We start from the raw sequence: 12,052 nt of genomic DNA, 5'->3' as shown, positions 1-12,052 counted from the left end.
TTTTGGTTTTTCATTTGTGAGCCCTCCTCATATCTGGGTCACTCTAATTTCTCTCTAATCCATTGTGCTTCCTGTAAACCTCAATTTACACATGCCTTTTGGCTGTTGCATGACCTTTTATGTCAGCTGATTGAATTTTCCTGTTTACATTCCTATGAAAAGAACACATCTGATTGGTTCAGCTCCTCTTCATCAACCAGGAGGTAGAAGGCATCAGTTCAATGTTGGCTGGCCCTGAGCCCACTGAAATGTATGCTTGTCACATAATTGGTGTGGTGCCTAGGCTTAAGTCTGACCTGGACTTCAGCGGTCTTGCAGGCTTACAATGATTCTCAACCCGTGGGTCGCAGTCCGTTTGTGGGTCGAATGACCCTTTCACAGGGGTTGCCCGATTCATAACAGTAGCAAAATGACGGTGATGAAGTAGCAATGAAAAGAATTTTAGGGTTGTGTGTGGGCTCACCACAACATGAGGAACTGTATGAAAGGGTTGCGACGTTAGGTAGGTTGAGAACCACTGGCTTAGAAGCATAGATAAGATTATTGAATAACTTGCTCAGGCTGAGTGTCTACAAACCCTTCCCCAGTTAAAATGTTGCATAATAGTCCTGTATACAAAGGATTCAGTAAATATTTAATAATGCATAAAGGAAACAACTTTTTCATTTCAAAGCCACCTGGAGGCATGCTCTTTTCCACGCAGGCTGTCCTGATTCGTATACTACACACTTAGTGACTGTGACACCATCATGTGCTGGTGGCCCTTTTTTTCCCCTTTCTGTGTCTAATTGTTACCCTTTATGACTTTAGAAACTACGGTCATGCTAGTAGTTTTTGGACGTTAGGACTAGAGTATACATTGAGACCATCTATTCCGAACCCCCTATTTTGTCATATTAAGTTTCATGCGGGGAAAATTCAGAGAAAACATTCCAAGCACTTTCGACGGAGGAGACTGCAGCTGGAGAGGGGGTGGTGCCAGCAGCAGTGTGTAAGGGTAGAAGGCGAAAGATCAGAAGAGCTGGCTCTTTATTTTTTGCTGGAGGAAAGGATACAGCGTTTGGTGACAAGCTACATTCTTTAGCAGTGACTTTATTTTTCCTTCACCACAAACCAGACTTGTACTATTTCCAAGTCTCAGCACACTATGTAGGCACTTCCCCAGTGCATTGTTTCAGTTTTTGAAATTGTATCATTCCCCAAATTGGGTCCAACTGTTAATGCAGTGCCTTTGAGATGGTCATGTATTTTTATACTTTCATCTGTTTCTGTTGTTTTTTGTTTATAGCTCCTTACAATTCAATTCAGGCTCATGAGTTTTCATATATGTTCTTCACAACACTCCTCATATTACAGATACTCCATTATGTGTTAACAAACGGCTAAAATGCTGCAAGAAGTTTTTGTCATTAAAAGGTCAGAACCTTCTTTTCTGTGTTCCTAGACTTAATACTCTAAACAGAATGAGAAACAAGTTATAACTTTTGAGATGCTTTAAAAAAAGGCTCCATCTTCAGGATCTTTAGTAGTAGAATTAGAGTTGAAAGAATTAATGGTAAACTCATAGTATCAGTTTCTGCGGTTTCCCTTTCCCTCTCATTCAGTGGTTCTGATAGAAATGTTCCTAAGGACAATAAAAGGCACCGTGCTAGTTGATGGTAAGGGTTGAGAGTATTGATTATCACAAGTGCCTTAGGTGTGACTGAGCCTTCAAAGATGATGCAAATTGAGGAAGGACCTAGGTATAGAGATTTGAAAACATACTGTCTTAGGAAATGGCCCATTGTTTATGTTGTGCTTAGGTCACCAGGAGAGGCTTAATGTGAGATGCAAATGGTGAAGGAAGAAGCTGGAAAGACAGGCCAGATCATGTCAGGCATTGTACTGCATGCTTTCCTATGTGTCATGGCATCACTCAGGAATAGTCATGATGATGCGGATAAAGGGAAAGGGAGGTTTGAATCAGAAGAACCAGGAAGATGAGATGTCTAGTCATGTTATTGTAGCAGGGGCTAGGTTTTGAGCCACTCTTAAGATAGGTGCTGTATTTAGATTATCTTAGTTATTTCCTATACAACACTTCGCTGATAAAGAAACGTAGGCCCAGAAACATTAGGACAGCAGCGCAGGAATGTCAAATGAGGAAGAAATAGGTAGGTAGGTTACCAGACTGCAGGTCCTGCTGGTCATCAGCTCTACTAAGAGTAAAAGGAAGCAATGACAGTGGGTTTGGATTTGGATGGAAAACAAATGAGAGCATGGGTAAGACTATCTAAAGGAGATTTTATACATATAAACCAAACCAAACCCATTGCCATGAGTCATATGGCCGTATAGTGTTTCCAAGGTATTTTTGCTGAAGCAGATTTCTACATCTTTCTCCTGCAAGAGAGCTGGTGGGCAAAAAAGAGAGAGAGCTGTTCGGCTTGAACTGATGACCTTTTGGTTAGCACAAAAGCACTTTAACCACTGCTACCAGGGGTCCTTAATACACTGTACACTAGGGAGGACATGGAAGCTTGAGCTTGAATGTTGGCAATCACAGTGGAAAAGAACAGATAAAATTGGTTGAAAGAAAATAAAGCTCACTAGAATGTGCTGGAATGCTGAATATATAGGAGGGCCAGTGAAAAAGATGGTGCCATTCACTGAAAGGGCATCCTGGAAAAGAAGCAGATTTTGGAAGGGCGTTCAGTTTCAAACATTGAGTTTAGATACCAAAAGTACTTTAGATACAACTAATTGGAGGTATTGGATAGAGCCTGGAGTTTCTGTGGGAGATGCAGACTGGAAATAAGCATTTGTGAATCATTTGTAGCTAGGTGGTAATTGAAACTGTGAGCATGGTCAAGAGTCTCGGGCAGGGGAACAGGCCAGGACAGAGCCTTGAAAAACTTAGTATTTGTTGGGTTGGTAGAGGAGGCTGAGCTGAGAAGCAGCAGTCTGAAAAACAAAGATTTGTGATAGTCAACACAAACTTTTAGGCCAAGGCTTAAAAAAACATAACAAAAAGTCTCTTGACTGTTGTGTTCCATAGTGATTGGTAAATTATGCCGCCAATAACATTTCTATTAAGTTACTTCTAATTTATTTAAGATGCTTATTTAAGAGCACAACACTTATAAGTTAGATAGATATAGGGATGTGAGGCCCCAAACAATCTGAAAACAAGGAGTCAGTGCAGACCGTCTATCACTCTGAACATTAGCTTAAAAAAAAGTGTGGTGCCCTTTATCATTAATACTCACGAAAACATGTGACTTCATTGGCGACTCTGTGCCCGTGGTGCTGAGTGAGCATCCTCTGCTTCACACAAATGTTTCAGACTCCCCAGAGGAAAGCAAGTCTTCAGCATAAAGCTGATTGTTTGCCTCGAGTTTCAGCATCGAACCACTCTTCTTACCAGGTAGGGAATTGTGGGAACTCTCCTGAAATCTAATCTTAATGGATTCTGACCAGACAGTAGCAAGATTCCATTTTGTACCTAGAAAATAACAATGTCTCTCGTTGATGTTCCTGGTTACTGTTCAGTTGATTCCAACTCACAATGACCCCATATGACAGTCGAACTGCCCAATAGGTTTTGTAGCCTGTAGAGCAGATTGCCAGGATTTTTCTCACAAAGCTACTGGGTTGGCTTATACAAGCCACTTTGGGGTAAGCTGTTGTGCCCCCACAGCACCTTGTATCTCTAGTTGAAGTGATTGATAACTAGGCATCAAGACACTGCTCTGCTTATTTTTTAAATATGCTGGGGATGAATTTGTAAATTAGGTGTGTAGTAAAATAGACAAGGTCACATTCCTCTTTAAAATATCAGGAGGTCTTAGTCATTTCCTTCCCAATGCAACTTTCTGGAAACTGCAATTTAAATGTCTAATCATTCAACATTGGTTAATTTAATGCCCCCCAAAAGAGCATATATTCACAATGTGAATAATAAAAAGACAGGATTTTTAATTTATTCTTTTAATGCCTGTGAAATCCAAATTTTTCATAAAATACAACGTTCATTTTCTAATCTGTGTTGTATTCTCTGTACATAAATGTGTGTATGTGTGTGTGTGTGTGTGTACAACAAAATCAAAGAAATCTAGCATCTTAAAAACGTGTTTGGAAATAAATATTTTGTTACAAAACCGTTTAGCTCTAAATTATGTAAACAGATATGCTCTACCAGTTCAAATAACCTTTTATGTGTCGTATCATTGTGTGGGTGGTCCTTCACCTAGACTGGCTAGAATAGTACTGGGATTGAGAGAATCCAGACCGTGTTGTAGGTTAGACATGGTCATCTAAGAGTTGAAGAGCTCAGATGACAGAGTTCACAGCAAGAATTTTTAGTACTTTTCGACAAGTCATAAGTCAGGGACCTTAGCACTTAGCTTAAGGTCTGTAAGCCCGAGTGAGTCATGTGATCAGAGAGAGGAAAACAAAATTAAAGGTCAGAATAACTTACAAATATTGGGGTTTATAAAGCTCTTTCATATTATCTGATATTTGTATCATTAGCCTTCTAAAGTAGGTATAGTATTTCTTTTATTCAAAGATATTAAGACATTTGAAGAAAAACATTTGGTTCAAGTCACTACAGTAAGCAGTTAGGGCTCTATTTTAATTGTTCAGACTAAACAATCCACATTCTTTCTAAAATAGATGTGTTTTCCAAACTGTTCCGTTGGTTCTTAGGGTTCTGAAACATGCGTTGGGTCACAGTGCTTCCTATTCTACCTGAGTATTCGATTTAAAATATTTGGATATTATGGTTTCCTAGTGGGTACACATGGGGCAGTTTGAAACCACCCGCTGCTCTGATGGCGAAAGATAAGGCTTTCTACTTCTAAAGAGTTATTGATACATTAGGCCAGTGGCTCTCAACCTGTGGGTCGTGACCCCTTCGGGGGTCGAATGACCCTTTCACAGGAGTCGCCGATTCATAACAGTAGCAAAATAATAGTTATGAAGTAGCAATGAAAATAATTTTATGGTTGGGGGGTCACCACCACATGAGAACGGTATTAAAGGGTCGCGGCATCAGGAAGGTTGAGAACCACAGCGTTAGGACATAAAAGTTAAGTGTTAACCCATAAGATATGTAGTTAGCTTATATTGGTTAATTAAGTAGAGCTGTAATTTGTATTTATTGATTTAGATACATATTTGTGCATGAGGAATATTACATGTGTGTATTTGAAGCATTTCCATATATCCATGCATACATACACCCACAGGAGACTTCAAAAGTTTTGGAAAATGGAATTGAAAAATAGTGGAATTTTCCCAAAAATGTTTTGAAGGGATGTGTGTAGAGTGATCTTCATGTGGAAATGGTTGAAATAACATTGCATGTAGTATTTTTGTTTCATTTTTTGTGAAACTGCCTTTATTCTCTCATGTAGGTCCAAAGTCTAACTGAATTATTTGGTCTGTGTTTCCTGTGGCTGAAGTTGATGCAGGGGGAGACGTTCATGGGGCCACCCAGTGTCCTAGCTACCTCTTCTCACAGACCCCTCTGTCCATCCCTTCCCCAAACAAATATTCCAGACTAGAGTTGTTGTTAATATTCCTTTCCTTTTTTTTTCTTTTTTTAAATAGGAACAAGTTCCAGTTCCAGTCTATCATCCTACACCTAGCCAAACTCGGCTAGCAACCCAACTAACAGAAGAGGAACAAATTAGGATAGCTCAAAGAATAGGCCTTATACAGCATCTGCCGAAAGGTGTTTATGACCCTGGAAGAGATGGATCAGAAAAAAAGATCCGGGAGTAAGTTTGATCGATTTGCATGCGTTTTAGTGGTTTCAGCTCTTTGTCTTTGAAAAATAGTTCCCCCACTTGGGGGGAGTCAAATATTTGATAACCACAAACACCTGAATTTTGTGCAAGGGACCAATCCCCAAATTTGTACTTAACCTCCCACCACTAGAGGTTTATTTACACAGATACTCGCCATAGTGGCCTTGTTTAGGGATCAAATACGAGCTGTCCAAATAACCAGCAGTAAGAATAGAGCTAAGTAAGGTGTGTTGCGGGAATATTTTTGGAGGTTGTGTAGCTACTCAAACTGTTGGCTATGGGTTCCTAGTTTGAGGCGCAACAACTGTTACCGCCCCCGTGGCACCATTGAGTGTGGGTGGCTGTGGTGAGCATCTCCTCTAGACGACAGTCGCGCTCTGCCAGCGTGCTTCAAGAACAGGTAGAAGAGCGCCATGAAATGAAAAGTGAAGCTAATGAGGCAAAGAAAGCAGAAGGTTAAACCTTCAGATAGCTTAATAAGGCTAAAATTAGTGGTAGTTTTTGTTTGTTTGTTTTAAACAATATTAAAATGATCATCAGAATATGGTCTTACTCTTCATTCAGGCTAACATTTAAAACTCAGTACAAGGAAACAAATAGAAATTATCACACGAAATTTATGAAACACTGAAGTTATTCTAACTGGTGCTTTCCTAATTTTACTCTGTCTTCTATAGTGTGTAGCGTTTTACAAGCACAGTTTAGCAGTGGACATGATCCCTGTTGTTTTGTTGATTTGCTCTCAACCGACAGATTCTAGAGCAGTGGTTCTCAACCTTCCTAATGCCACGACCCTTTAATACAGTTCCTCGTGCTGTGGTGGGCCCCCTAACCATAAAATTATTTTCGTTGCTACTGTTATGAATAGGGTGACCCCTGTGAAAGGGTCATTAGACACCTCCCCAAAAGGGGTCGTGACCCACAAGTTGAGAAACCACTGTTTTAGAGCATTGGGATAATATCCTAGTTAGGAGACAATTTAGGCTGCCTACTTTGGTGGTGGAATGGCAAACCGTTGTTAACTGAGATTAACGTTGTCTTTGTATTCTCCTAACAGCGCTTTCTGTTCTCTCTTTTGCCCCAACAGGTGTGTGATCTGTATGATGGACTTTGTTTATGGGGACCCAATTCGATTTCTGCCGTGCATGCACATCTATCACCTGGACTGTATAGATGACTGGTTGATGAGATCCTTCACGTGCCCCTCCTGCATGGAGCCAGTTGATGCAGCACTGCTTTCGTCCTATGAGACTAATTGAGCCAGGGTCTCTCATCTGACACTTCAAGTGAACCATCATTTCTGGTGGTTTTGATCTTTTGTCACTGAGCCCAAAGAGCCAGGGATTAGGAATTAAGATCATGCACAACAATGCCCTTTAAAAATTCCTGAATGGCTGCAGATATTGGGGAAAGTATGTGATATTTTAGAAACTTAGGGGGAAAGTAGGATGGTATTTTTATGTAAAGCCTTGACCCAGTGTTTAAAAAATATAATTGTATTTAGATCCTGTTGTTGCTCCAGTACATAGGAATTGTGTGACGTGTTTCAGCAGCTGTCGATGTTTAATTGTGTGTGTTGAAAGATTTTATTAGGAAAAAGATAGTGGTTATTTTTCCTAAATGAACTTTCTTCCCCCTTTTTCCTACCCAAATTCTTTTCTGAAGTTGCTGGCATATGGGTCAAGGTTTTATTAAAAGCTACATGTTACAACACTGGCACACAAAAAAAGTAGTTTTAAGCTTGTTTGCACAGGTTTGTTTTTTTTCCATTGGAAATGGAATCCGTTGCCTTAGGTCTTTTAAAATAGTGTATTATTATCGTTGGGGCTGGCTCTATGCTTGAAAACCAGTTTATTTATAACCTGCTTAAAGTGCTATATTCTGTTTGCAGTTAGGAAATGCAGAATTTAAAGTGATCTCCTAGCTTGTAAGCAAACTGAGATGCACTATCCCTTTCCTATAAAGACTGAGTGGATGTGTCAAGTAACCAACACTAGTCAGGTGGGTGTAATACCCTGTGTGTTTTCCTGAGTTTTTTGATTGTTACTATGGTGACAATGAAGTCAGTAAATTTGAACTATTAAGATACCTGATTTATTGCACTAATTGTGCCACCATGCCTAAATAAAAATAAAAAAAATGGCATCATGGTGAAACTTGGAGCGAGCAAAAAGTTCCTCCGTTGTAACAATTCTGATTTGTTTTCTCCCCTGTACCCCTCTTCTCAAGGTTGTCTGGGACTATAGCAAAAGGATACTGCATCTCATTACTGTAGTGCTGAGGTTATTGAAGTGACAGAAAACACATCTCCGTTTCTGTTTCTTTGAGAGCTATTTGGTAAGCTCTGTTAACTGACTGGCAAGTCAGTTAAGTAGGGAGAATTAAGATTAATTATTTCATGTTTTGCACACAAATGCAGAGTTTGTATAACCTAACATGACTTCATAGTTGTGCTCTCAGAAAAGAAGGCATTTCTCCTTTGTCTTTTTCTTGCAGTCAATGTAAGGGCACTATGAATCTCTACTTTTCTGAAGTGTTTTTGGTAGAGGTGGTCTAGTAAAAGATGTAGTAATGTTTCATCCAGTTAGCATGTGTTTATTTTCCCTTATGTACTCAAAGGTGACTTGTTTGTTCAGCTCCGTGATATCACAGCTAAAAAGTCATTCATTTGCAAAAGGGGAAGCAGGCTTAACCCAACAAAGAAATCAGAAGTGTTTATTATTTTATATTGCGTTAAATATTTGAATCTTAACAGTTTTCTACACACAAAACCCAAATATCGTGAAGTTTCTTCCTAATCAAATGATGGGCAATTGAACATGTCAAAAGTACTTTTAAAAGATTTGCCATTTGGCTGTAGTATTCTTATGTTGGGGAATTCCCATATGAGCTCTTTGTTGGAAAGATTTAAAGATGAATTTGAGAAAAGTGTAAAGAAATGAGATAATCAGGTTCTGTCAAATTGTTACATGTATCTTGCTTATGTTTCTATTGATTATATCCACCCAATTACATAAAGCAAATTTGGAGGAAATACCTGAAGTTGTGCAATATTTTCAGTGATAATGCTTTTTTATCCTATGTTTTCTACTGAAACATAATATCTGTGCCACCTGTTATTATGGCCAGACTTTTTTTTCTCCTTAGATTGTTCAAATTGGTAAATGAACTTTAAAAAATTATTTTCAATGTTACTGTTAGTCTTTCTTTATTATAAGGCTTTGTCTCATAGAAGTTTGACATTACCTATTAAAGGAAACTGGTATTGGGCTGATTTTTTTTTTTTTAAGGCACTTTGTATTTAACTTGATCTCCACATACCAAGTTAAGAGCCGTCACTTTGGGCCTTTACTGAGTTAGTTGTTAAATAAAGTTCTAATACAGTTATAAAGAGCCAAAGTTAGAGTTGTTTCTATAAGAATTTGCTCCAGGTTATCTAATCCTCTCTTTCACCCAGTGATACATACATTTAAGTAAGGTTTTAATTACTTTTCAATCTCTAGGTAGATATACTTTTGAGAAATACATTTATTTTCTTGCTTGGCATTTAATACTATCTAATAGCTTCAAGTTTCTAAAGCCAAACTGGCTACAGCATGTTTAGATTTGAGCAAAATTCATATAAGCTTGACTATTAAAATAATATTTTAAAGTGTTGCGTGAACCTGTAGGATTTGAAAGGTCTAAATTAGTTCTGACAAACGCTTCTCAATCCTATGTAAGGAATCTCTTAAAACCAACTATTAGGGGAAAAAACCCAAACTATTAAGGATCTATCTCTACTCTGTAATATAAAACCATTTAGCTTTAGAAAGTACTAAGATAAATTCGCTGGATACACAGGTCCCTTATAAAAAAAATTCCTCTAAAGTAGAGTTACTTGTGTTCCTGAGTAAGGATCACAGACAAGCTTCTGAGTATAATTCAGAAATCACAGTGGCATTGACCAGAAGGTATTTCTGATTGGACAGATTACACTATATAAGTATGTCCTAACTGATGCAATAACTTCAACTATTTTTAAAACACTTTTAGAATTAGTGAATACAAAAGGAGTTGGATGTTTGGATAATAGCTCCTCAAATATTAAATTTGCTTAACTGAATTTAAAATTACTTAACTGAATCTAAAACCCCGATGAGGACCCTTCTGAACCTACTCTATACGACTCCTTGCTCCAGTCTGAAACTCAGCTAGAATCTCTGCCCCACAATGCCTAGGGTAGTTTTATAATTTCAGGTATTCAAGTACCCAGCTATCTCAAGTAGTGCGGTTTTTGTTCTTTAACATATAACCAGAGTTTTAACACCAGGAGCTCAATCTTGATTTATGTAAAAACAAGCCAACTTGGATTCAGGGTCCATTTATCATGGAATACAAAGGCAATACAAATAACCTCACAGTTTTCTCAAACTCCGAGCGATCTTCCCATTGGTTATTCTTGTGGGGCCTTTGCAGGAATCCTTCTAATCTCTCTCTGGGCCCAAGTTTCTAATTATCCTACCATTGGAATCTTTTGCTTCCCCGGCCTTATGCCCCCACTAGTCGTGAGAGGCTATCTGATACTCCTCCTTTCCTTAGACAGGAGTCAATGTTACAGGTTACCTGCTTGTTAAATTGTGGAACCACCCGTTTCTTTCTTTAAATACATGGTCTTTTTGGAGAAGGTATACATAAAACATTTGAATGTTAGAAACTTCCAACCTGTAAAGTTTGTCATCGTTACACTTGGATATAAATACTGAAATGAGCTACCTTTAAAGGTGAGATTTTCTTGACAGCAAAAATAAGGCTTCGAATGAACTCTCTTCATTCTGTATGTATCAGAACTCTGAAATGGAATCCTAGAGGAGAGAGCCCTGAACCAGGAGTCAGGAAGGCTGGGTTGTGTCTAATCTGAACTTCTAACCCAAGATGTCTTTGTCTCTAAGCCAGTTTCCCTGCCTATGAAATGAAGGGAATGGTAGGCAGTGGTTTTCGAAGGCCGGGACTGGTAGAATGCAGTTGCCTGAGGCTCTGTTTGCTAGAAGTGAGAAGTCACAGGCCTCATCCCAGATTTATGTAATCAGTGTGGCAGAAGAGAGGTAGTGGGTATGTGTTAATTTTAACAAACTACTCTGATGATCTCAATGCACTAGCAGGTTTTGGACATGCTAGGTGATCACTTCCTACAAACAGAGGTATAGTTTTGTTTCCTGGAAACTGACAACAAATTGGGGATGGGCAGGCCGAGTGATAATTAACCTTGGAAGTTAATTATTCGAGGCTGTGAAGGTGATGGTGGTGATGGCTTGTCATTGATGTGGTTGCAACTCAGGGTGACTCCCATTGCTAACTGGTGCATTAATGCTCAATTACTAGCCAAAAAATTGCAATTCAAATTCCCCCAGAGTTTCCCCCAGAAGTCAGGCGGGGTGATGTGCTTCTGAGAGGGCCAGCCTACTCTGCACACATGGGGCTGCTTTGATGGCATTACATAAACACATTAAAACACAAGTAGTCCCAGACTTGTGGTGGGGTTCTGTTCTGCTAACTGGCCAAGTCAGTTTTGATTTCAGTTGGAAAACCTCTACTTAATTGTTTTACTTTGCATTATTTTTGCCACAGGGAATGGCATGGCAGCCTTATCTGACCTCCTCCACCTTCAGTTGTTGTCAGGTGCCATCGGATCCGTCCCCACTTAAGCAACTGTGCAACAGAAGGAAACAGTACCCAGTCCTGCGCCATCCTCACAATTGTTCTTACACCTGAGCCCATTGTTGCAGCTGCAGTGTCGGCCCATCTCAGTGAGGCCCTCCACTCTACCACGCTATAATGTCCTTCAGGCACTAGTCCCTCATCACAACTTATCCAGGGTACATGAGACAAAGTCTCACCATCCTTGCCTCTAAGAAGCACGCTTCCCTTCAAGATAGATCAGCTTGCCCTTTTAGCAGTCCATGGGACTTTGAATTCTCCAGCTCCACAATTCAAGTGTCGATTCTCCTTCAGTCTTCCTTACTCAGTGTCCAACATCCACATGCATATGAGGCAAAGGAAAATATGGCGTGGGTCAGGCACACGGTAGTCTTCAAAGTAACATCCTTGTCCAGCAGATTTACCCAATGCCACTGATCTTTTGATTTCTTGACTGTTCTGTTGATAATGGATCCAAGCAAGACAAGATCCTTGGCAACTTCACCCTTTTCTCCGTTTACCCCAATGTTCACTTTGGGTCCAGGTGTGAGGATTTTGGTCTTCTTACATTGAGCTGTAAT

The 12,052-nt window shown here is 39.4% G+C and overlaps 1 protein-coding gene across 1 annotated transcript; it reads left to right on the top strand.

Annotated features, from left to right (window-relative positions):
- The first annotated feature begins 2,217 nt into the window (after positions 1-2,217).
- RNF11 (ring finger protein 11) lies at positions 2,218-9,069 on the top strand. The gene is made up of 3 exons (XM_013003849.2): positions 2,218-2,262; positions 5,596-5,765; positions 6,883-9,069. The coding sequence occupies exons 1-3, from the start codon at positions 2,218-2,220 to the stop codon at positions 7,052-7,054; spliced, it is 387 nt and encodes a 128-aa protein (XP_012859303.1). The 3' UTR covers positions 7,055-9,069.
- The last annotated feature ends 2,983 nt before the right edge of the window (positions 9,070-12,052 follow it).

Source organism: Echinops telfairi, unplaced genomic scaffold (genome assembly GCF_000313985.2).
Source record: "Echinops telfairi isolate 266 unplaced genomic scaffold, ASM31398v2 ScPeMD7_443;HRSCAF=831, whole genome shotgun sequence".
NCBI lineage: Eukaryota > Metazoa > Chordata > Mammalia > Afrosoricida > Tenrecidae > Echinops > Echinops telfairi.
The sequence above is the reverse complement of the archived record's forward strand: the minus strand, read 5'-3'. Positions and strand labels throughout refer to the sequence as shown.